This window comes from Vidua chalybeata, chromosome 13, assembly GCF_026979565.1.
Source record: "Vidua chalybeata isolate OUT-0048 chromosome 13, bVidCha1 merged haplotype, whole genome shotgun sequence".
NCBI classification, from domain to species: Eukaryota; Metazoa; Chordata; class Aves; order Passeriformes; family Viduidae; genus Vidua; species Vidua chalybeata.
Genome location: NC_071542.1, coordinates 20,458,262 through 20,483,183, shown reverse-complemented (window position 1 = coordinate 20,483,183; position 24,922 = coordinate 20,458,262). Strand labels below are relative to the sequence as shown.

Genomic DNA, 24,922 nt, shown 5'->3' with positions numbered 1-24,922 from the left:
AACCGAGATGTTGTCAGTGCCGTGGCACAGGCCGCGGGAGCTGCCCTCGGCCCAGGCGGGCGGTGCCGGTGTGAGGGCGGCTGTGCACCGGGCAGGGCAGGGCAGGGCAGGGCAGGGCAGGACGAGCCCTTCCCCTGCGCGCCCGGAGCCCAGCATTTCATCCGCTGCTCCTGGCCAGCGAGTCCGCACGGCTGGGCGTGGGACGGACCTTAAAGCCCATCCCTGCCACGGCAGGGACACCTTCCACCACCGCAGGCTGCTCCCAGCCCCGCAGTCCAGCCTGGCCAGGGGTCCGGGGGCAGCCACAGCTGCTGTGGGCACGCTGTGCCGGCGCCTCACCCCCTCCCAGGGAGGGATTTGGCGGCTCCGCGGCTGCGGGTGCCCTGCGGCAGCGGCGGCCCGGGCGGTGCCGGCGCTGAGGGCGCTGAGGGCGCTGAGGGCGGGCCCGGCCGCGCCGCCCCTGTGCGGGCGGGAAGCGCCGCTCCGCCCCGCGCGCGCCATGGCGCTGTCCCAGCCCGGGCCGCCGCAGCCCGAGGAGCCGTCAGCGCACAGCCGGCAGCAGCTGCAGGTCCGGGGCCGCGGGGAGGAGAGGCGCCGAGATGGGAGGGGACCCGGGGTCTGCCAGGAGAGGGGACACGGCAGGAGCTGGGCTGTGAGGGGAGAAACCGGGGGAGGTGAGGAGCGGGGCGGGCCGGGTTCAGGGCCCGGCGGTCCGGCCGCGGGTCCCCGCCGACTCCCGTTCGTCCCCGCAGGAGCGCTCCTCGCCGGGCCCCGCCGACTGCCGTTCATCCCCGCAGGAGCGCTCCTCGCCGGGCCCCGCCGACTGCCGTTCGTCTCACCAGGAGCAGTCCTCGCCGGACCCCGCCGGCTCTCGTTCCCCCCCGCAGGAGTCGCCCCCGCCGGGCCCTTCCGAGCCCCGTTCGCCCCCGCAGGAATCCCTCCCGGCGGGCCCTTCCAAGCCCCGTTCTCCCCCACAGGAGTCGCCCCCGACGGGCCCTTCCGAGTCCCCTTCGCCCCCGCAGGAGTCGCCCCCCTCGGGCCTCGCCGAGCCCCGTTCGCCCCCGCAGGAATCCCTCCCGGCGGGCCCCGCCGAGCCCCGTTCTCCCCCGCAGGAGTCGCCCCCGCCGGGCCTTTCCGAGCCCCGTTCGCCCCCGCAGGAGTCGCCCCCGCCGGGCCTTTCCGAGCCCCGTTCGCCCCCGCAGGAGTCGCCCCCGCCGGGCCTTTCCGAGCCCCGTTCGCCCCCGCAGGAATCCCTCCCCTCGGGCCCCGCCGAGCACCGGCCGAGCGCGGCCCCGGGCCTGGGCCGGCAGCTGCGGGTGCTGCTGACGCCGCTGCCCGCGGCGGCCTGGCCGCGGCCCCAGAAGCGGCCGCTGAGCCCCCGCGCCCCGGCCAGCAAGAGGCCGTGCCCGGAGCCCGAGGGCAGCCCCGGAGCCCCGCCCGGCTCCCCGCCCGGGCCCAGCTCGGCTGCCCGCGGCCAGGACGGGCTGCGGGATGCGGACAGCGACCTCAGCGACGGGGGAGATGCGGCTCCGGTGAGTACCCGGCCCCCGGTTATCTTTATAGAAGTTAAGCTTTTAAGTGTTTTTCTTCTGTAAGTAAGTTTTATTCCCGCTTTTTAACCTCTGGCTGGCAGTGTCCCACTTCATTTTACCCTTTCACTGAAGTTTTAGATTCTTTATTGAGTCTCTTCATTATTCCTTTCATTATTAAAAATTTTGATACAGTTCTCTTCATAGAGTTAATGCCAGAGTAAATTTTGTAAAGCAAACTGGATCTGTATGGACAGATTTTGTTGTTGATACATGACCAGCCCAATTTGTATGGTCTTACATTTCTTACAAATATATCAAACCACTTAAAAATTGTTTAATCAGTTTAGAGATTCACTTCCCTGAGCCCAGGACCACTCTTGCAGCCATGTGACTCTATGATGGAGAGTGACTGCCTTTTCATTCTGTAGGATGGATACTCCCACCTATCAGCCTATGAAAGGAAAAGACTAAAGAACATCACAGAAAATGCTAAATTCTTTGCTGCTCTAAAGCTGCATGAGGTTTGTATTGGGTCTAAATAGCATCAAAGTGCTCTTTCCAAGTGTCATAATTGCACTGTCATCTCTGCTGGTGTGAAACCCTTTCCTCACTGGGGCAGCTGTATACGAGGAAAGCCATGAAAATCACAGAATCCTGGAATGTTTGGAAAGGACCTTAAAGCCCCTCTCATTCCACCTCCTGCCTTGGGCAGGGACACCTTCCATAGACTAGGGTGCTCCAAGCCCCATCCAACCTGGCCTGGAACACTTAGGGGGATGGGGCAACCACAGTTTCTTTCTTCTTATTATAAATAATTGCAGTAAGTTCATCGCTGCCTTGAGATAATTGTATTTTATACAGGTTATTTATTTATGCTCATTATCTATAATTAATCTCTTTTTTTTTTCTCTTTAAGTCAGCTGCAAGGCTTAACCAGCTTACCACTAAAAAGCAATCTCGGGTCACTAAAAGGTACAGTAACAGTAGATGAGATTTATATCCTCTATTCTTCATTGTGGGAGGAAAAGAAATGTTGGGAAAAGGTGAGGGGAAAAAAAGTAGTGCATGACCAAGGTGCAAGGGAGAGGGTAACCAGTAAATGTGGAGGAGAATACATTGGCCGTGCCTAAACAGTGCCAGGTGGAGCAGAAAATGAGCTGAAGCCCAAATAAAGAGTAAGCTGTGTGATGGGAGAAGGTGGCAATGGCTGGGTGGGTAATGAATGAGGAGAGCTGGGAAGGGATGCATCACAGGGAAACAGAGGGCTGGCAGCTGCGTGTGCATTGCAGAGTGCTCCTGGTTTTGTTCCTCGCTGTCACGGATGGAAAAGCTGCCCATCCCTCCTGCAGGGCCAGGAGGGGCTGGTGTCAGCCAGCTGTGCCCTTGGCTCTGTCCCTGAGCACAGGGACTGCTCTGTGACTGAGGTGTTCTCGTTGTTCCAGGGCCAAGCCTAAAAAGGTGGAGGATGAGCCGGCCCGGCGGCGATCCATGCGCCTGCTCCGGGTGGAGCCACCGCTGGACATTCCGCTGCTGGACACGTTTGCCCAGCCAGAAGCAAAGGAATATGTGAGATGGGGGAGGGCTGCAGGAGGGGTGGTGCACTGCAGCTTTCTAAAGCCACTGCTGGTGACGCTGGTGGGTGGCACTGGGCATTGCACTGAGGCATTTGGGAGCTGTGACGCGGGGACGGGAAGGAAGGGTCAGTTCTGCCACCCCGAGCAGGTGCCACGGTCTCGCCACGAGCCAGGCAGTGCTCTGTGGCCCAGGCTGATGGCATGGTGTGGTTGGGGATCCACAGCAGGGCCCTGAGGTAGAACGTTCCACATCAACAGCCCGTGGAGATGAGCAGCCTTAAATCCAAAGGTTTATTACTCTGGTTTTTATTTCGCTGTAACTTCTGAGCTGGTCTTATTTTCCTGGGTAATGTTTACCATCTCTTTGAACTAGTGATGGAGCAACAAGTAAAAGGCATGTTGTTCTGAGAGATGGGAATTTAAGTCTTCCATGGAGCTGTAGAATAGATTTGAATCTGTAGTAAAGGTCTTGCTGGAGTATCAGGAGAGGAAGAAACCCAGGGAGGCAGTTGGCCTGTGCTGCCAGTGAAATTCTCTTTATCTTTTTAATAAGGTTATGATACCACCTTCTGTTTTTACTGTTTATTTCCTGTCCTGCTGTAGGCGTGTTCTCAGAATGTCTGGTGTGGGGAAAATACCAATTCACCTTGTTTGTGGTTTAGTTGGTTTGAGTTACAAAAATTGCCAATGTCTTCCCAGCCTCAGGTTCCAGTCGGACCTTTGCCCATGGTTCCAGAGCATCAGGTGGAGAGCAGTAAACAGACAGAGGCTTTACTGAGCACGTGGATGAGGATAAGTGAGGTATTATTTGTTTTATTTGTTCTTTTTGGACTATGTAATTTCACTTGGGCTCTGATTTTGATTAGATATCTCCTTTCTGTCTGTAGCTGAAAGCGGATGATGCTGAGCGGGGCACACCTGACCTAAAGAGGTAGTGTGAAAACAGCAGCCAAAACTGGGGGTTGTCTGGCCCCCCTTCCTTCCCTAATGAACCTTTTGGTGGTGGTTGTCGTTTTGGCTTTCCAGGTACCAGGAGAGCCTGAGCAGCATGGTGCTGAGCGAGGAGAACATCAGGAAGGTGGTGAAGGCCCGGGTGTGCTCCATGGCCATCCACCCTTCCGAAAGCACCATCCTTGTGGCAGCTGGAGACACCATGGGGCATGTTGGCCTCTGGAATGTGGTGAGTGCTTGATGTGCTCCTCACCTGAACAGGTGTGTGGTTCAGCTGCAGGTGGGGAACAGCCTGGGCTGGCATTTTGTTGGGCTCATGAGAGTGTTTTAGGTTTTCTCCATTCTTAGGGATAATACCTGGTGGTTTTGTCAAGAGCGACTGTCAGATTTAGAGTTGCCAGAACAGCTTTCCCTTTTGCTCTCCCTTGTATTTTTCTGAAGTTTGAAAGCAGAATCATCTTTGTGGGATGAACCAGAACTTGGTCCAAAATGACCTGTTCAGTTTCTTTTAAAATAACAAAATGATGCAAAATTTAGAAGAGAAGACACAGGAGATCCTGCGTTCATGCAGTTTGGGTCACTAATTCAGCCTCTGCTCTCAGTAACCCAGTGTGTCCATATTTTGATGTGGTAGCAGACACCAGCTGTGTGGGTGAAAATGAGCCAGGTGCTGCTGTCCAGGTCCAGGGCTGGTGGCTGCAGTGGCACTAATTGCAGCAGGAAGTTTCCACAATTAGGGACCAGAAGCAGTCTCACTGCCCATATCACCTGTGCTGTTGTTTCCTCTCACCCAGCACCCTCTGCTTCCTCCAAAAAGCATTCAAAAGACAAGAGATTTGGCCTTAAGAGTTGTAGTCATTAACAGAAATACCTGCAGTGATCAGCACCTGTGTCTGTGGGATCTGTCATTTTGCAGAGCTGTGGGACTGAGGAAGGAGCCCACATCTTCATCCCCCACAACTTCCATGTCAACTGCATGCACTTCTCTCCCTGCAACCCTGCTCACTTGCTGTCCCTCAGCAATGACACTCTGCGCTGCGGCGATGTCACCAGGGCTGTCTTTGATGAGGTGAGGCACTGCTGGGAGGGTTTAGTCTGCTTGCACCAACTCGTTACTTGGTTGTTTTATTAACAGGAGGGTTCAGGCTCTAGTTCCACGAGGGTATGTGAATCAACATTTAATTAACATCACATAAATAGGGAGGTGTTTCCTACTCACCAAAACCCAGTGACAGCCTGGATTCTCCCAATTTCCAGGTTTACATTTCTGCACATGATTAAAAGTTTCTGGAGCACTGGGGAAGGGAACGATGTCCTTAATCCTCACTCAGTGTGTGCTCAAGGCCAACAGCCCTTTGATTGCTGGAACACAGAGGTGACAGTGCCTTGTAGGAGCTCTGACAGAGAATTTGGAGTGTGCTGTTGCTGGTTTGGTTTGGATGGTTAATTATCTCCTAATTATTTCCCCTGTGGAAAGCATCCTTGTTTCACAGAAGGATTACCTGCACAGCTGGGTGAAGCTCTCACATGGGCTGCATGGCTTTTAGTGAATTAAAGAGGGAAAGGATGAAACCCATAGCCCAGGGAGTGTTTGGGTGTTAAAACAGCTGCCTGTTTCCTTTAGTTCTGGTGATATTTAACCTTCCCTGGGCTCAGATCTTCAGGAGTGAGGAGGACTTCTCCTGCTTCGACTTCCTGGAGGAGAATGCCTTCACTGCCATAGTGAGTCACTGGGCCGGGCCCGTGGCCGTTGTGGACAGACGGACGCCGGGGGTGTCCTCGGAGCTCTCTGTGGACATTGGCTTCGGGAGGACACGGACAGTCCACGTGCACCCCGTGAACAAACAGTATTTCCTGGCTGCTGGCTCCGTGTACGTAGCCCAGACTGAACAGGCTGTTTCTTCAGTGCTCTCTCTGCTGGGGAGAGCTGAGGCTGAGGAGTTTCTCAGCCTCGATTTACAGTTAGAGCCGTCTTGGTCCTTTTAGAAAACAAGTTTTCAGTCCTTAGCAGGATTTAAGGTGGGATTGGTTTGATTTCCCAGATCAAATGGGGACACATGGGCCCTGGTGGGCTTTGGCACAGAGGGACTGTATGGAGGGCTGGTTGGGGTGGTTTTGGTGCTCCCAAAATCCCTCAGAGCTACCATTTGAGTGGATATTGAAGCTCTGAACCAGCTCCCACACAGCCCGCCGTGCTCTGGAGCTTTTCTGGGGAATGAAGGATGATTACTGAAGCGTTTGTGGTACCTGTTGCAGGGACGTTTGTGTTTTTGATGTTCGGTACCTTCGGAACGCCAAGGAGAACAAGCCCCTGAGTTCTCTGACAGGACACACCAGAAGTGTGGCCTCAGCCTATTTCTCACCTGTCACTGGTAACAGGGTGGTGACAGTGTGTGCTGATGACCGGCTGAGGTAAGGCTGTGGAAGGAAGAATCCTCATGGAAAATACCAACTGTTTGGGTGGTTTATTGTCATCATCATCATCATCATCATCATCATTATTATTACTTCTCCACATGACCCAATCATCAAGCACCTTCTGTCTTTATCACTTTAAAAAATGATAAAGATTTACTGGCATTAACATTTTTAATGTAGTTCTTAATAATTTTTTTGTTTGGTTGTTTTTTTCCTAATTCTCATTTTCCCTCAGGGTATTTAAAAGAAAAAAATGTACAGGTACAGTTAATCTTTGAAAAACAAACAAAATCAAAACCCACAAAAACAGCCAGCCAAAACCTGGCTGGTGCACACAAACACAAAATGCTCAGAAATGAAATTTGTTTGTAGCTGGTACTTGAAATAATGATGATATCAGCTCTTCTATAAATAGCCTATCATTTCATCATTTAAGCTGCTGTGAGTTGGTTGTGTTAGACGTTCTTTTTCTCCTGGTTACTTTGTGACCGTAATTTAGATGATTACCTGATTTTGTGTGGGCTGGGCAGTTTGTTCCAGGAGGGGTGGGACCCCCAGGTTCGTGGGGGTGGAGGAGCAGGCGAGATGCTGGGCTGGCCTTTGATGCAGAGCTGCCAGCCAGGGTGGGCTGCAGTTCCAGCTGAAAGCAAATCCAGTGCTTCCAGCTGGCATGGTTCCAGTGCCTGTGGTGCCTGTGGCCAGGCTGGGTGTCTGTGCTGCTCCCTGGATGCCACACTCCTGGCCCCCAGGAGCTGGTGCTCTGTGTGAGGGAAGGGCTGGCTTTATAGCACAGGTTCATGGTGTTAATGTGCCCTTCTGTGCCCAGGGTCTACGACACCACGTCCTTGACATCCACTGTCACACTGCTCAGCTCCATCAGGTAAGGACAGCACACCCGGGCCAGGGCAGTGCCGTGGCTGCTCCTGTGGGTCTGGAGGGGCAGGACGCAGGGAATGGCTGCCCACTGCCAGAGGGGAGGGTTAGGTGGGATTTTGGGAAGGAATTGTTCCCTCTGAGAGTGCCCAGAGCAGCTGTGGCTGCCCCTGGATCCCTGGCAGTGTCCCAGGCCAGGTTGGACAGGGCTTTGAGCAGCCTGGGATAGAGGAAGGTGTCCCTGCCCATGGCAGGGGTGGCACTGGGTCATCTCTAAGGTCTCTCCCAGCCCAAACCATTCTGGTATTCCTGTGCCATCCTGCCCATCCCAGGACAGGGATCCACTGCGGGGATCTGAGCACTGCAGCGTGAGTGCTGAAGATTTAGAAGGCAAGGGAGCAGATGGGACATAAACAATGATTTGAAATGCTGGATTCACAAGGAGAAATCCTCTTCCCCTGCAGGCACAACAACAACACAGGGCGCTGGCTGACCCGCTTCAGGGCCATCTGGGACCCCAAGCAGGAGCACTGCTTCCTGGTGGGCAGCATGGCACAGCCCAGGCAGATCGAGGTCTTCCAGGACACCGGGAAGCTGCTGCACTCCTTCTGCAACGTGGACTGCCTCGGCTCCGTGTGCTCCATCAACGTCGTCCACCCCAGCCAGAACATCCTGGTGGGAGGCAACTCCAGTGGCCGCCTCCACGTGTTCAAATAGAAGTGCCTTAGATCTTTATTTTTTTACCTTTCTGCACTGACTTTGTTTATTCCGTATTAAGCAGTTCCGAAGCTGACTGTTGTTTCTCAGGACAGAAGTGTACTTTGAAAATATTAAAATAAATAGTTTTAACTACCTTTGGCACCCTCGTATCTTCCATGGAAATAAAAGTGATCCTTGAGCCTCCAGCTCCCTCAGCCACTCCTGGGGCTCCAGCCCCTCAGTGCCTTCTTTGTGGTGAGGGGCCCAAAACTCCCAGGTGCATTTGTAAAATTGTGCTCCTGGAGTGCAGAGACGTGCGCGGGACTCACCTGCAGCTGTGGAACTCTCACTCCAGTAAGAAGCTGCTGAAAGACCAAATTTCTCACAGTTTGAGCTGTTTTCATAAGAAAAATCGGAATCGCTCAACAAAGCTCATCCCAACTCTGCTTTTCATGATATTTAAATATTTATTTAAATTTAAAAATACTTTTCATGGCACCAATGATTTTATGCTAACTAAGGTATTGGATATGTAGAAAAAGGTACATTTTGAAGGAAAAAAGATGTAACTTACAGTATTTGGCACATGAAAGGTTAATCTCTAGGTTTTCTTTATGAAAACTAAGAAATTCACATTTTCAGGTATTTTACTGTCTACTGCTGAAAGATGCAGTACGCTAGGACGAGATTCATGGGTTTCTGATCTCAGAACCTATGGAAACAACATTTTGATAGAAAGACGGGTAAAACTAACAGGGCCTGAAACACACGACGGGATCTGGGACCAGACGGGAGAAACGTACAACGGAAAATCACCAATTCCTGTGGTTCTGCAGCAAAACGCTGGGTGACAACGGCAGAGGTGACCTGGGGCTGGCACGGAGCGTTACCCGAGGAAAGCCAAGGTGGAAGGGCCCAGCTGGGGGCTCGAGGACGTGTCCGAAAAGGATGGAGCGCGGGATGGGGCTGTGCTGTCACGCGTCACACAGAACATTGCAGTGAGGAGAGGAGGAGGAGGAGGAGGAGGAGGAGGAGGAGGAGGAGGAAGGACGACACTGCAGCGTTAACCCGGGGTAAAAAAATGTCAGCGTCGGGACGAGCACAACTGCATAGAAACATCAGCGCTATGGGCTGAGGTAGGAACACTACACTAAGAGTTAATTCTGCTATGTTGCATAAAACAGGATTATCATGTAAAAAAATCGCTCCTCCGCCTCCTGGAGCCTTCCCGAGGGCTCCTGCCCTGCTCTGGAGCCGGGGCTGGACCCCACCCCTCCTTGGGCCTCGTGCTGTGAGCGGGCTGTGACCCGGGCAGGGGACTGTGCCCCCGACGGGACCTGTCCCCTTATTGCAGTGACAAGGAGCCCGCGTGGCCCAACGTCACCGTCCTGCCCAGCAGTGGTGGTGGATGCTCAAAGACAACACGCACATCAGGCTTTGTAAAACTGCAGTTATGGCCCCAGCTTACGGAAAAAAATCTCTCCCTGAGATGAAATTAAACTTGCTCAGCGGTTTTTACCCTTTTTTTTTTTTTTCTTTTTTTTTTTTTTCTTTTTTTTCTGATATGTCCAACTTGTCAGCCCAAGCTAACCAGAACTGGCTGTTATTGCTCCCTGTGGATGGGCTGCTGCTCCTGGTGACCGACAGTCCGGGGGTCGTCACGATGAGTTGGGTTTATTGACTTGCACTCAACGACGGTCGGGGCTCAAGGTGTCCGTTGGCTTCTTCAGTGACACCTGCGCTTCTGAATGTGTGTCCTCTTGGGAGGTGTCCCAGAATCAGAGCTCCTTCTCTGTCCCAAACCCAGCAGGGCTCAGCTGGCCTTGGGCTCCTGGCGTTTACTCTTAAACCATTGCTCACTGGGAACCGCTCGGTACCGGCACCCACGGTCACCCCATCCGTAAAGTAAAAAAAGACTGGATTAGATTTGATAACAAAATAGCATTTCCTTGTTAAAATAGACCTTGAAATGTCTCTCTCTCTTTTTTTTGGGGGGTTTTGGTTTTTTTGTTTTTTTTTTTTTCCTTTTTGCTTGGTTTTTTTTTTTTTACAAAACAGGTACAACTGGCGGAGGGTAAAGGTCATCCCAATAAATCTGACACAGTCACCACAGCTCCACGCCGGGTTTGGCCGCGCGTGCCCGGCGTCTCCTGGCTTCCATGCTCCCCTGCCCTCGGGAGCACCGATGCTTCAAGGCTTACAAAGGTGGCGAAGGGCCGAGTCCGCAGCGGGGCGGGGGCTCCGGATGGCTGCGCTGCGGGGAGGAGGGCACCGGGGCGTCCCGAGAGCCGTCACCTCCTGGGAGGCTCCGGTGAGCAGGGAGGGCTCTGCCAAGCGGTTCGTGGAGGGCGGGGGTGGCGGGCACAGTGCGGATTTGATACCGTAACAGTACACGAGTGTTAAATGAAACCTCAGTAGCACCATTGCTAAAGCTCCTGCGGAACGGCCCCGCCAGCCCCGGCCGGGCTGGCAGAGCAATGAATTCCCCTCTGCTCGGTGCTTCCCAAGTCGTGCGCGTGGGATCGGGGACGGGAGGTGTTGTGCGGGCTCCGGGGGTGGGAGCACGGGGAGGAGGGGGCTCCGGGGGCTGCGCCCACCCTCCTCTTCCTCCCGGAAAGCCGCCTCCTCGGCCGGCCGGGCTCTGGGTCGGGAGGGGAGGGTTAGTGAGTGACGGCGGCAGGTCCAGGCCCCCGTGGTGGCTCCTGCCTTCAGGTGTCAATGAGCAGGTTTACCACGGCGCGGAGCTTGCAGGCAAACCATCGCCTGAGGGGACAAAAGTATTGGTAATGGAACTGCTCGAACTCTGGGGTCTGGCGGATATCGCGGAAAAAGGCAGTGTCAAGGTCGGACTCGGTAAGGACGATCAGGAGGAGGAGCAAAACAAAGAGGAGTCCAACTGTCACAAGGAGCAAACGGAGGACACTTAAAAGAAACTTATTCACCTGTTGGGCCTGTGCTGGCCCCAGGCCGCCGGCGCCCGGGCACAGCGCCCGCAGCTCGCCCTCGGCCTCCGCCGCCGGCGTGCCCGCCTCCGACTCCTTCTCCTCCTCGATGCTGCACGGGGCCCCGTTGGCCTGGCGCGACAGCAGCATCAGCTCCAGGCTGTGCTCGGCCACGGGCGTGGGCAGCACGCTGTCCGCGGGGCTGTAGCTCTCGTCGGCGATCACGGCCACCCGCTCGCTGCTCTCGGCGCGGCCGCTCCGGCCGGGGCCCGCGAAGGCGTCGCCGTGGGAAGCCGAGCGCACCGGGGTCGAGTGGGCGCTGTCACGGAGGGACTCCAGGCCTGGGGAGACAGGAGAGGGGCAAGGGGACGCTCAGCGGGGTGCGGTGCGTCCCTGTGCACAGCCGGGAGCTGCCCGCCCTGCCCGAGCCCGGTGTCCCCCGTAGGGACAGGCTGCGGTGGCTGCCCTGGATTGCTGCTGGCTGTTGTTATTGTTGGTCCTTCGGGACCCGCAGCCCCTTCAACGCGAGCTGCGACTGCGGCGGTGTCACCTCCACACCCGCCTGGCTTGTCACCGGCACCGCCAGCCGCTGGCTGCCGGCCGGGGCCGCGGCAGGGTCCGCGCTGTTCCGCAGGCGATCACACGCACCCGGGGGCTGTAGCTGCCCTGAGGTGACGGTGACAGTGCCCCTGGCAGCTGCCCACAGTGCTTGGGGCCCCTCTGCCGCTGCCAGCACCAGCCGTGGCACTGCAGCACCACGAGCACCTGCCCGGGACACGGTGACACAGACAGGAAAGGGTGGGGGAGTGTGGTCATCACGGGGGCCACGGTGTCCCCCAGCACATGGGGGAGATGTCCCCATCGTGTGCAGGAGCCCCCCGCAGCACAGGCTGCTCTGAGTTCACCACAAACCAAATGTTTTACATTGCTCACAGCCGAGCAGAGCTGTGTGCCAGCCCCTGTGCCAGCCCCCAGCCCCGCGCCAGGCTGAACTTTGGTCCTTTGTGCCAAGGAACTCCTGCCCCTACCAACATCTCCAAATCCCCAAATTCCAAGAAACCACACACATGAGGGACTCGCTTCACCTAGGTCTGGCAGGCGGGGGGGATAGGAAGGGCCTCTGCCATTGCAGTGGCCCCAGCTCCAGGGAGGGTGTCTGAAGGTCATGGTGGGGACCAGCTGGTCCCCGGGGCCACCCTGCAGGTGGCTGGAGAGGGACGGGGCTGGACCTGTCGCCGGGGGCAGAGCACAGTGCACTGGAGCACCTCGACATGCTGTCAGCACGTCCTGGCTGCCGGAGGGTGAAGGGCAGCACCCGGAGCTCATCCGGCCGCATTCCCTGGGATTTGCAGCCTCTCCTTTGTGAACGCTGCCCGGATGCCTCCAGCTCAGCCCGGGTCAGCGCCGTGCTCCCGGGCAGTGAGGAGGGAACACGCTCTCTCCCTGCCAGCTCTGCACTCTCCCCTCTCATGGGAGCATTCCCACGGCACCCACTGTGTCCCCGACACGGGGGACAGCCACTCAGGGGGTGCCACTGCTCATCACCACAGTGACAGCAGTGCTGGCCCCCAGACCCAAACCCTCCTGCCATCTGCTTCCACAGCTGGAAAATCCTGGAAATCTGGCCCCACCACCAGAGCTGCTCCGTGGTAACAACAACCTGGAGTCCAGCCAGCCTCGGAGACCCCAGCCCACTCCCTGCCACGCATATCCTGCGCCCCACATTCCTGCATCCCACCTGCTCACCAGCTGCCTACGGGGGCCACGGTCCATGGGGAGATCCCAGAGCCCGCGGCGCAGCGTTACCTGGCTCAGGTGGGTCCCCAGGGCCGTACGGAGCATCGTGGCCGAGGCTGGGGTCAGCCGGGAGCAGCGGCAGAATCCCCAGGGCCCGGGACAGCAGCCGCGGGCCCAGGGCCAGCACCCGGACCCGCACCTCCCGGCAGCAGTGGTTGATGAGCCACAGGTGGACGCTGACCCTGGTTTTAATCTTTACCAGGCACTTCACCATGGTGGCACAGGGACACGAGGAGCGCGGGGACGCCTCTGCGAGTGGCACTGCTGCCGGCCCTGGGCTCAGCACTATTTTGGGCACCCGCATTCCCACGGGACCGAGCTGAAGTGAGAGTGAGGAAAAGCAAAGGGGTGGTACCAGCTCGGGGTGATTTATGGTGGGAGGTGATTTAATGCACTGGCTGCTTCCCAACGGCATGTGGGGGACAGGCTGTCACGTGTAACTGGGTGGCAGAGGTGACCCTGTCTGCTTCCATCCCCAAAACTGGCACAGCCACCAACCCTGGGATCCCTTGTTGGAATTAAATCCCGCCCATGGAGCAGACAGTCCCTGTCCCTGCCTGCGTTCCGGGACCAGCACCAGGATCGGGGTGGCTGTGCTGGGGCAGGGCTGGCCCCATCCAGGGGCAGGGAACAGCCATGTCACTGGGAGTCGGACACTGCTGTCACCAGCAGGTGACACAGCCACCACCAGCAGCACAGCCACAGCCCCCAGCACGCCCCCAGCCCTGTGGGGCACCTCTGCTCCCAGTGCTGCTCCCAGTGCTGCTCCCAGTGCTGCTCCCAGTGCTGCTCCCAGTGCTTTGCCTTTTGCCACACCTTCCTCCCAGTGCATCCTACTCTGACACAGCCCCAGGCTTGGGGGGAGCAGCCTCCCCGCTCCAGCCTGCTGAAACACCAGCTGTCCTGAGCACAAGGGGCTGCGGCCTCGGCTGGACATTGTGCACGTGTGTGCGTGCACATGCATGTGTGTGTCTGTGTGTGTGCACAGGCATGTGTGTGTCTGTGTGCGTGCACAGGCATGTGTGTGTCTGTGCGTGCACATGCATGTGTGTGTCTGTGCGTGCACACAGCTATGTGTGTGCACAGGCATTTGTGTGTGTCTGTGTGTGCACATGCATGTGTGTGTGTGTGTGTGCACACAGGTATGTGCGTGCACATGCATGTGTGTGTCTGTGTGTGTGTCTTTGTGCACATTGTGTGTACGTGCATCTGTGTCCCCGTGTCTGTCTGTGTCCCTGTGTCTCTGTGCACGCCTGTGTGTGTACCTGTGTCTGTGTGTGTACACCTTTGTTTCTGTGCACACCTGTGTCTGCGTGCCCATGTCCGTGTGCCCCTGTGTGTACCTGTGTCTGTGTACCTGTGTGTGTGCCCACCTGTGTCTGTCCGTGTGTCCTTGTCCCTGTGTCCCTGTGTCAATGTGCACACCTGTGTCTGTCCGTGTGTCCCTGTGTCAATGTGCACACCTGTGTCTGTGTGCCCTTGTGTGCCCCTGTCCATGTGTCCCTGTGTCTGTGTGCACACCTGTGTCTGTCCGTGTGTCCCTGTCCGTGTGTCCCTGTGTCTGTGTGCACACCTGTGTCTGTCCGTGTGTCCCTGTCCGTGTGTCCCTGTGTGTACCTGTGTCTGTGTACCTGTGTGTGTGCACACCTGTGTCTGTCTGTGTGTCCCTGTGTCCATATGTCCCTGTGTCTGTGTGCACACCTGTGTCTGTCCGTGTGTCCCTGTCCGTGTGTCCTTGTGTGTACCTGTGTCTGTGTCCCTGTGTCTGTGTGCACACCTGTGTCTGTCCGTGTGTCCCTGTCCGTGTGTCCCTGTGTGTACCTGTGTCTGTGTCCCTGTGTCTGTGTGCACACCTGTGTCTGTCCGTGTGTCCCTGTGTCTGTGTGCACACCTGTGTCTGTCTGTGTGCCCCTGTCCGTGTGTCCCTGTGTGTACCTGTGTCTGTGTCCCTGTGTCTGTGTGCACACCTGTGTCTGTCCGTGTGTCCCTGTCCGTGTGTCCCTGTGTGTGCAGGTGCCCAGGTGTGTGCGCTCCCGTGCCCCGGCGTGTCGGGCAGGGCTGCCCCGTGTCCTACCTTCCATGATGGAGATGTGGACGGCTCTCCGCCGGGTGCGGGGCACGCTGCTCAGCCGGGGGCCGTGCGTGATGGAGGGGCAGCTCCGGCTGGGCACCAGCCCGGCCCTGGGGACAGCAGAGGGGACAGGATCAGGGCCAGGACAGAGCCAGCGCTGCGGGCACACGGCAGTGCCCTGGGCACACGGCAGTGCCCCAGCCGCATTCCCACCCCGGGCACACGGCAGTGCCCTGGCCACGCTCCCACCCCGGGCATGTTCCCACCCTGGGCACACAGCAGTGCCCTGGGAACGTTCCCACCCTGGGCACACAGCAGTGCCCTGGGCACACGGCAGTGCCCCGGCCACGCTCCCACCCCGGGCTCCTGCCCCTGGGAGCTGCTGCCAGGCTCTCACCGGTGAATCTCGGGGGGCTCCCTCTTGATCTTGGCACTGGACTCCATCACCTCCTTGGCGACGCGGCCGCTGCGGGTGGGTCAAGACCAGCAGGGGTGAGGACAAGGGCACAGCCCTGGCAGCCAGGTGGGCACCCCGTGCACAGCCTGGGCCCCTCCCCACACAGCTCCAGGGAAAGCAGAAATGTTTTCTCCAGGGGAATGGGGGCGGTGGAGAAGGCTGGGCTGACACCTCGGCCACCAACATCACCTCCCAGTGAGATCCCATCACCTCCCAGTGAGATCCCATCACCTCCCAGTGAGATCCCATCACCTCCCACACCAATCACCTCCCCTCAGCTGAGATGGACACAACACGGGCGTCCAGGGCCTCCCATGCCAGCGAGGAGGGTGCCAGCACTGTGCACCCCAGTGCTGGGGACACGCTGGGGTGTCTCATCCTGCACACACCACGTCCTTCTCCAGGCTCTCGCTCCAGCAGCTCAGCACAGGAGTTTAGGGATTGTGGTGATTTTGTTTCACACCTCGTTGTTCTCAACCCCCAGATCTCCCATCCTCTGCTCCTGTCCCTCCAAAACCTCTCCTGTGAGGCTGGTGGGGTCAGTGCTGCAATGGGGGGGTCTCTGGAAGACCCTGAGGTGTCCCCGGGCCGCTGCAGCCCCAAGCTGCTCCCCGGGGAGCACACAGCACACCCCCAGCAGCTCTCCTGTGCCACGACTTACCTGTAGCGGAAGCGGCTGCCCTTGAAGAACAGGTTGCTGCTGGACACCGTCCGCACCTGGCTCGACTTCTCCAACCTGCAACGGCCCGGGAGCGCTGTGAGAGTCCTGCCAAGCCCTGGGAGCACAGGCAGCGAGGCCAGGGGACAGGAGCAGAGCCCTGGGGCTGTGACCCCGCTGCTGGCAGGGGTGGGAGCCCCTGGCCGGGAGGACACGGCGCCTGCAGCCAGCACAGCCCATCCCTGCCGGCCCTGCTGCCGAGGGCTCTGCAGGGGGCTCGGGCCACAGCTCCTGCCGGGCCCCCAGGGCCAGCAGTGACACCCACGTGCAGGGACCGGCGCTCTCCAGGGGGCTGGAAGCTCCCCACAGCCTGGGAACTGCAGGGTGACAGAGCCGGCCCCTCCTGGGCAGGTGGGCACTGGCCAGGGTGGGTGAAGCTGCCCAGAGGAACCATCCCATCTCCTCGCCATCCCACGGGAGCTGATCCCTCACCCCGGGAGTGCCCAGCAGCACCTCAGGCCAGCCCGTGGTCCACCCGCCGGGTGCACGACCCAGCGGTGATTCACTGCAACGATTAATCACAGAGAGATTTGTAAGGCAATATTGCAATTTCGTTTCATGTTCTTGTAATGAGGAGTGAAACCTGCTGATTGCAGCTGCTGATTGCAGAACTCCCGGTGGGAATGCATCGAATGCTCTGTCTCGCAGCTTGCTGATTAAAATGAAACTCATTACGAAGCACAAAGTGGCCTGGGTTAAAGATGGCGTGAACAGGATGGTGCTGCTTGGCATTCCAGGCTTCATCCCAAATAATTAGTTATAATCTCCTGATGGGAGTTTGCTGAGGTGGGATGAGCACAGAGGGGCTGGGAAAGGAGGGACCCTGCAGGGCAGAGACCCCATCCAGGGCACAGGTGCTTTTGGTGGCTGGTGGCTCTGCCAGGGCCACTGGGACGAGGTGCCACACGGCCAGTGACCGACCCCAGTGCCTGGATGGAGCCCACAGGTGGGCACCAACCCGTGGGGACGCCCCACAAAGCAGCACGTACTTGTAGAAAGCCTGGTTCTCGATCCCACACTTCCAGAGGTGTTTGCAGGCTTCTGGTGTCGGGGCAAAATAGGTGAGAACAATTTTCTTCTCCTAAAGGAGAAAGACAGGGAGTCAGAGGGAGAACAGGGAGTGGTGCTCATCCCACAGACAAAGAAGGGAGTGGACAGAGCTGGAGAGTGGCACTGGCATGGACAGATCCTGCTCTGGAGCCATTTGGGATGCAGGGATCAGCCTGGTGCAGCTCATGGCATGAGAGATGGGCAGATGTGCCCACAACTCCCAGCCATTGGGAACAGCCAGAAACACAGGGGTTTTTAAAAATCCCTGCTGATGGCTCCTGTGGGAGCCAACACCAGCCAGAGGAGTTCTGGCTGACTTTGAGGGATGACGGCAACGAAGAAGCACCTTGGGAATAGGCTGTGGCCTGGCCTGGGGCTGGGGGGGCTCTGGGGTCCAAAGCCCACCTCTGGGCACCAGCAGGAGCAGGGAGGTGCCCCCAGCACTGGCACTGGGCTGCAGCTGCTGCCCCCGTGTCCCTGCCCTGCAGGGCCAGGGCGATGCTGCTGCCACAGTCCCGGAGCGCCCGCTGCAGGGAGGAGCACGCTGTGCCCAGGGTGTGCCACGGGAAGGGGGAGCACTCACCTCCTTCTGACTTACGTACAGATAGAAAGTCTTCCCTTCGAATTTCATCTTGGTCACCTCGTTCCTGGAGGGACAAGGACAGGCAGGTGGGAGCCGTGCCCACCCAGCCCGGAGCCCACCCAGCTCCAGCAGCTTCCAGAGCCCGTTTTCCATCCCAGGGGGTGCCACGGGGTGCTGAGAGCGGCCCTGGCTCACAAACCAAACGTAGCTGGAGTGGGGGACAGCCCGGGGTGGGGCTGAGGGTCAGCGGGGGCTCGTCCCATGGACACTGGCACTGCCAGCTGCCAGGGACACACCGGCCAAAACCGGGCACCCTGCGGTGACCCAGGGACAGCTGAGAAGGCTCTCGGGGGCTGGGGGGGCTTTGGGATGTGGCTGACATGGGGACGATGGAGTTTAAAATGGGGACAAATGCAGAGAACAATGGGGCAGCAGAGCTCTGGGTGCGCCGAGCACTGCCCGGTGCCCGCACAGCCGGCCGCCCCTCGGCCACCCTTTGGCCACCCCTCGGCCACCCTTTGGCCACCCAGGGAGCCAGGGGAGCCCGTGGGGGGAAATCACCTCTGGAAGTGCAGCGAGCTCACCCTGGAGGTGAGCTCACCCTGGAAGTGAACTCACCACTTGATGAAGTGAACTCTCTTGTTCCCCTGCAGGACGACGAAGCCGAAGGGGGTGAAGGCCAGGAACGCCGCGTTGCCGGACACGTCCTGCGGGGCGACAGCGAGGGCTCGAGCAGCTGCTGGCCACCAGCACAGCTGGCACGTCCCTTGTCCCCTCAGCCCCAGAGCTGGGCACTGCACCGCCCCCCCCGCGGGCCAGCAGCACGTCCCAGTGATCTGCTGTCATCTACATTAAATGTCATTTGGCATCCACAGAATTCCTGCTGTTGATAGAATGCCATGCTGTCATTGTTGCAATTAATCTGTATTTATATGTATATATATATATAGAGTAACTATATTACTCCATGTAAGTATATCTAATTAGTATATAGATATATGCTATTTATTTGGTATATATAATTACTATTATATATAGTTTAATACGGTTACTTATTATATTATCACAGAATATCCTGAGTCACAGTTATCTGTTATCATCTACATTAAACGTCATATTGACATTTATAAAATTCCTGCTATTAATATAATACCATTATAATTGTTGCGATTAATGTGTATTTTTATATATATATTTATGTATATATATAGTAGCTATATTACTCCATGTAAGTATATCTAATTAGTATATAGATATATGCTATTTATTTGGTATATATAATTACTATTATATATAGTTTAATATGGTTACTTATTATATTATCACAGAATATCTTGAGTCACAGTTATCTGTTATTTTCTATATTAAATGTCATATTGACATTTATGGAATTCCTGCTATTAAGATAATGCCATGTTATAATTGTTGCAATTAATGTGTGTTTATATATATAGTAACTATATTACTCCGTGTAAGTATATCTAGTTATGATATAGATGTACACTATTTATTTGGTATATACAATTTATATATATATAAATTGGTATATATAATTAATTTGGTATATTTTACTATCCACCCCGGGCGGTTTTGGCCAGCAGATCCCCAGAGGGTTTTTGAGGGATGCTCAGAACCAAAGTCCATCTCAGCTGTGCAGGCTGAGCGGCCAAAGGAAGGCAGAGGGTGCTGACCCTCAGCCCAAGGCAGGGGGACAGCCCAAACTCATCCCCGGCTGGCACACGAGGGACACTCCTGGCACACGAGGGACACTCCTGGCTGGCACACGAGGGACACTCCTGGCACACGAGGGACACTCCTGCCTGGCACACGAGGGACACTCCTGGCTGGCACACGAGGGACACTCCTGGCTGGCACACGAGGGACACTCCTGGCACACGAGGGACATTCCTGCCTGGCACACGAGGGACATTCCTGCCTGGCACACGAGGGACACTCCTGGCACACGAGGGACATTCCTGCCTGGCACACGAGGGACACTCCTGGCACACGAGGGACATTCCTGCCTGGCACACGAGGGACATTCCTGCCTGGCACACGAGGGACACTCCTGGCTGGCACACGAGGGACACTCCTGGCACACGAGGGACATTCCTGGCTGGCACATGAGGGACACTCCTGGCTGGCACACGAGGGACACTCCTGGCACACGAGGGACACTCCTGCCTGGCACACGAGGGACACTCCTGGCTGGCACACGAGGGACACTCCTGGCACACGAGGGACACTCCTGGCACACGAGGGACACTCCTGGCACACGAGGGACATTCCTGCCTGGCACACGAGGGACACTCCTGGCTGGCACACGAGGGACACTCCTGGCTGGCACACGAGGGACACTCCTGGCACACGAGGGACATTCCTGGCTGGCACACGAGGGACACTCCTGGCACACGAGGGACATTCCTGCCCCGCACACGAGGGACACTCCTGGCACACGAGGGACACTCCTGGCACACGAGGGACATTCCTGCCTGGCACACGAGGGACACTCCTGGCACACGAGGGACACTCCTGGCTGGCACATGAGGGACACTCCTGGCTGGCACACGAGGGACATTCCTGCCTGGCACACGAGGGACACTCCTGGCACACGAGGGACACTCCTGGCTGGCACATGAGGGACACTCCTGGCACACGAGGGACACTCCTGGCTGGCACATGAGGGACACTCCTGGCTGGCACACGAGGGACACTCCTGGCACACGAGGGACACTCCTGCCTGGCACACGAGGGACACTCCTGGCTGGCACACGAGGGACACTCCTGGCACACGAGGGACATTCCTGCCTGGCACACGAGGGACATTCCTGCCTGGCACACGAGGGACACTCCTGGCACACGAGGGACATTCCTGCCTGGCACACGAGGGACACTCCTGGCACACGAGGGACATTCCTGCCTGGCACACGAGGGACACTCCTGGCACACGAGGGACATTCCTCACTGGCACACGAGGGACACTCCTGGCTGGCACACGAGGGACACTCCTGGCTGGCACACGAGGGACACTCCTGGCACACGAGGGACATTCCTGCCTGGCACACGAGGGACACTCCTGGCACACGAGGGACACTCCTGGCTGGCACATGAGGGACACTCCTGGCACACGAGGGACACTCCTGCCTGGCACACGAGGGACACTCCTGGCTGGCACACGAGGGACACTCCTGGCTGGCACACGAGGGACACTCCTGGCACACGAGGGACATTCCTGCCTGGCACACGAGGGACATTCCTGCCTGGCACACGAGGGACACTCCTGGCACACGAGGGACATTCCTGCCTGGCACACGAGGGACACTCCTGGCACACGAGGGACATTCCTGCCTGGCACACGAGGGACACTCCTGGCACACGAGGGACATTCCTGCCTGGCACACGAGGGACACTCCTGTGTGCCTGTGCCCCAACCAGCCACAGCTCAGCCCTGGCTGCCCAAAGGGCTTTGGCTCTTTCCCAAAGCTGGGAAAAGCTCCGGGGAAGGAAGCAGCCTCGGCAGAAGGGTGTGTCCTGCTGGGGATGCAGAGGCTTGCTAGAAGGGTGCTAGAGGGGCACAGGTCCCTGCACGGGCTCAAAAGAGATGTGTGGAAGTGGCACTCGGGGACACGGGTAGCGGTGGCTTTGGCAGTGCTGGGGTTCCTGGCCTTTGAGGGCTTCTCCAACCAAAACCATTCCATGGTTCTCTTTGGCCAGGCCACAAGTTCTGTCCATCACAAGGAACAGAGCTATTCTCTCACACACAAACACACACATTCCTACAGGGATTTCCATACAAAACAAGTCCCAAGGACAGCCCAGGACTCAGGTGAGCCCTGCTGAAGAGAGGAAGAACTTTCTCTGTCTTTGTTTTTTGGGGTACTATGAGAGCACCATGAAAACTTCACACAGGATTGAGTCAAGGGACACTGAACTGAGGATGGCTGCTGAGAGGGAACAACCCCTCATCCAAACTTCTCCACAGTCCACTGGGGAAGAGAGAACAGAAGAATCAGCTTCATTTAACTTTGGTTTCCAGACTTTTTAAGCACATTAACAGCAGCTCTTGATGAATTAGGCAGAATTCTGCTGATAGACATAAAAGTGTGCATGTTTGTCCTTATGGGAACATTAATCAGTGTAACTCAAATACATTCAAAAGGTTCTTGAAGTAAAAGGATGGCTTTTACTTTTTTTTTTTTAATTAAAAAAAATGACCTGACTCTAGCAGCAAAGGTCACAAGTGGGTGGCTGCTGGCAAGATCAATGCTTCAGAGGGAATTCAGAGCAAAGCAACCTCTTGGGTACTCAGAAACTGCCCATAAACGGGGAACTCCCCCCAGTTTACTGCAACTGTGTGTTTATGTGGCACAATCCAGGGAAAAGCCCAGCACAGGCACTGCCTGAGAGCAGAATTTTCTGTCTGCTCTCTATCCCACATCCATCTGCATGTGATGGGATTACCAGGGACCAGAGAGCCACATGCAGCGACATCCTCAGTCAATAAAGAGCATTTCCAGCAGCAAACTGGATTATGGGCCGGGCAGGGCAGAGGGATGGGCTGTCCCAGCCAGATTAATGCCTGCTGGCTCCTCAGGCACGTCTCTGACCTTGTTCTTGCCTCCCAAGTCCTGCTTCTGCACGAGGGATGGACCACCCTGTCACAGCTGTCTGCAAACGCTTTCCTAGGGCTCCCCTGGGAGCCCTGGGGCGTTTCAGAGCACTCGCCCTCCCCAGTCCCTCGTGCTCTCACCCTGGCCAGGGATGGGGCTGAGGCTGAGCAAGGCTGATGGCCCCGGCACGGCGCCCTGAGCACGGCCCCAGAGCTGCTGGCAGGTGACAAACGCACTTGGGACAGTCCCCGGCACCTCAGCGGGCCAGCAGTGGCCACGGAGAGGAGCCCAAGGCCAGCACCAGCCCTAGGAATGGCTTCAGGAACTGTTTTACCTTGCACGGGTGTGGGTCAACCCCGTAGGTCTCCAGAGTCTGGGCTTTCCTGAGGAAATTCAGCTCTGAAGTAGCTGGTGTCTGCCCACTGCAGGAGGGAAAAACCAGGGAAAAAAGAATATTCCACGGCAGGCAGGAAGGTGAAAGGCAGCTACAGGGATTCTGCTAACGATGAAGCATCGGCCACGGCACATTCCCATTACATTTTCACAGGATCAGCAGGAGCCCAGCACTGAAGCCTGGCCCATCCTCTCCTGCCAGCCACATCCACAGGAGCCATGCTGAACTGGCAGCACTGGGCAGAGTCAAAGGGCATCTGCCAAATTTAGGGATGAATTCCCTAAATCGGGGGGGAAGGAAAGGGGAGCTCGGTGGCAGAGGGCAGCAGCCCCTGGCACATAAGGACACAGCTTTGATGGGTTTTTGGGAAGTTAAACCCACTTCCCTCCCTGGGAACCCTTCGGGACACAGCTCCAGAGGCACCAGCAGTGCTGTGGGATAATGGGGATTGCTGATGGTCCCGACACCTCGTGTCCCTGGAGAGGGGCGAGGGCAGCAGGGGTTTATGAGGGTCTCTGTCCCCGTGAAGGTCCCCTGGGCTGTGCTGGCTGAGGCGGGAGCAGGTCCCAGCTGGATGTGACACATGAGTGACAATCCTGAGTGGGGACAGAAGTGCTCAGGGCAGCTCCCCTACCTCAGCTCCGACTTGTGGATCTCCGCGATTTTCCTCTCCAGCTTCTCCGAGTGCTTGGGGAAGAACTGGAACTTGGAGCTGTAGCCTTCTGGGTGCTTCCCCGGGTCATAGTCCCCAATCTCAGCTGGTGGGAGACAGATCCAGTGGGGAAGGAGCGGAGCACAGTGTGCTGCAGCCCCCAGCCAGGGCAGCCCCCAGCCCGGGAACGCCGCTCCGACCCCGCTGCCTTCCCCCTGGGAGGGATCCTTTGCCAGCCATTGGCTGCATCCCGTTCATTTTGCTGTTTGTGCAGCAGTCACCATCCCAAATTTATTCATTCCTCAAGCTGCAGGGGCAGGCAGGAGAGTGGGCAGGAGGGCAGGGGCTGGATGAGCCCAGGGCTGCTCCTGGGGACACCGTGGCCCCTGTGCAGGTGTGGCCTTGCAGGTGAGAGCCCAGCACCATCTTCACCATCCTTCAGCCCAGCCCAGCCCAGCCCAGCACCATCCTCACCATCCTTCAGCCCAGCCCAGCCCAGCCCAGCCCAGCCCAGCCCAGCCCAGGTGGGTGCTGTTGGCGTGGCAGGTGCAGTGACCTGCTGGCAGTGTGGGAAGGGCAGGGGTCCCTGGCAGGAAAAGGGAATTCCTGCTGTCCCAGAGCCTCACCCTGCAGGATGTAGGCAGCCAGCAAGGCGGCGTCCGACGTCTTGCACAGCAGCCGGCCGTGGTACAGATCCCTCTTGATCTGCAGGAAGACCAAGTACCTGGGCACAGGAGGAGAGTCTCTTTATCAGGCACAATTTAAATTACCCAAACAGCCCGTTCAGACACGGAATACCTGCCACCAGACACTCGCTCTGACATCTCTCCCCCAGCAGCCCAACCTGGCCCTCGCTGGGCTGACCCTGGCCAGGGTCTCACGATCTAGAGCCCACCAGCGCCTGCTGCATTTCCCCTGGGTGTTCAGCTTGCCCATAATGTGATTTTCTCCTTCCCAATCTTTCTGTGTCCTTCTGGGTCTCGCTGTATGCACCCACGTCCCTCCTCCGTGCTCGCTGCATCACCCAGGGCCAGCTGCCTCCTGTGCGCCCCATCCCTGCCTCTGTGCCCAGTTAAAGGACAAACTATGTGGGAAAAATTGCACATTCCAGTAAATTTAAACCTAAGTAACATTTCGGGCTGCGTCATGTGGCGTTTGGGAAAACCTTTAGCTGGTAAAACACAAGTCATGGAGTGAAGGAGCAGAATGGAGTTCTCGGAAATGAATTTAAATAACCAGACTTGCACTCTGCAGTCCTCGGTCACGCCTCATTGCTCAAATCTGAGTTTATGATGAGGTAAGCCATTAATTTTCACAGATAAAACACATTAAAGAGAATTCTTGGTATTAGAGTGGACTCAGTCCAGGGAAAAGTGAATTTTAAGCCCGGGTTCCAGCTGCAGCTGCAGGCACACCTCAAAGGGCAGCGAGCAGGGGCAGCTCACCTGCATGGGGGCCTCAGCCTGGACCTGTGGGGGTGACAGAAGGCAGAGTTAGATCAGGCTTTGGGAGGAAATTCTTCTCTGTATTCCACCCCCTGCCGTGGGCAGGGACACACTAGACCAGGCTGCCCCAGAGGCAGGGCCTCACCGCCCTGGCAG

The 24,922-nt window shown here is 57.2% G+C and overlaps 2 protein-coding genes across 4 annotated transcripts in view; one reads left to right on the top strand and one right to left on the bottom strand.

Annotated features, from left to right (window-relative positions):
* The first annotated feature begins 480 nt into the window (after window positions 1-480).
* On the top strand, window positions 481-8,202 carry WDR76 (WD repeat domain 76). Of its 2 annotated transcripts, none has more exons than XM_053955053.1 (13): window positions 481-568; window positions 798-1,532; window positions 1,961-2,053; window positions 2,449-2,504; window positions 2,975-3,098; window positions 3,806-3,907; window positions 3,994-4,037; window positions 4,133-4,286; window positions 4,974-5,126; window positions 5,714-5,928; window positions 6,314-6,469; window positions 7,302-7,355; window positions 7,813-8,202. In XM_053955053.1, exons 1-13 carry the CDS (start codon window positions 500-502, stop codon window positions 8,063-8,065), a joined length of 2,208 nt encoding a protein of 735 aa, XP_053811028.1. In that variant the 5' UTR covers window positions 481-499; the 3' UTR covers window positions 8,066-8,202. The 2 variants fall into 2 exon arrangements, with proteins under 2 accessions (XP_053811028.1, XP_053811027.1); XM_053955052.1 differs by having other exon boundaries at window positions 753-1,532.
* A 1,778-nt stretch (window positions 8,203-9,980) lies between these two features.
* Window positions 9,981-24,922, bottom strand: part of FRMD5 (FERM domain containing 5) — a 65,174-nt gene continuing 50,232 nt past the window's right edge. The window contains exons 5-15 of one of the 2 annotated variants that reach the window (XM_053955174.1): window positions 23,948-24,045; window positions 23,304-23,427; window positions 22,610-22,697; window positions 18,284-18,372; window positions 17,666-17,729; window positions 17,022-17,113; window positions 15,976-16,050; window positions 15,255-15,323; window positions 14,861-14,967; window positions 10,990-11,330; window positions 9,981-10,810 (exon numbers count right to left, since the gene is read on the bottom strand). In XM_053955174.1, coding sequence (XP_053811149.1) covers window positions 10,763-10,810; window positions 10,990-11,330; window positions 14,861-14,967; window positions 15,255-15,323; window positions 15,976-16,050; window positions 17,022-17,113; window positions 17,666-17,729; window positions 18,284-18,372; window positions 22,610-22,697; window positions 23,304-23,427; window positions 23,948-24,045 — 1,195 coding nt within the window. In that variant the 3' untranslated portion in view covers window positions 9,981-10,762. Of the gene's footprint in view, window positions 11,331-14,860; window positions 14,968-15,254; window positions 15,324-15,975; window positions 16,051-17,021; window positions 17,114-17,665; window positions 17,730-18,283; window positions 18,373-22,609; window positions 22,698-23,303; window positions 23,428-23,947; window positions 24,046-24,922 lie in introns of both variants that reach the window. The other variant, XM_053955172.1, reaches the window with a different exon arrangement.

Excerpts from the sequence above, each read along its gene's own strand:
- WDR76 (XM_053955052.1), top strand. The coding sequence starts at position 500 with ATGGCGCTGTCCCAGCCCGGGCCGCCGCAGCCCGAGGAGCCGTCAGCG. Across the intron at positions 2,505-2,974 it reads CAATCTCGGGTCACTAAAAG|GGCCAAGCCTAAAAAGGTGG; the intron begins GTACAGTAACAG and ends TCGTTGTTCCAG. Across the intron at positions 3,099-3,805 it reads AGCCAGAAGCAAAGGAATAT|CCTCAGGTTCCAGTCGGACC; the intron begins GTGAGATGGGGG and ends ATGTCTTCCCAG.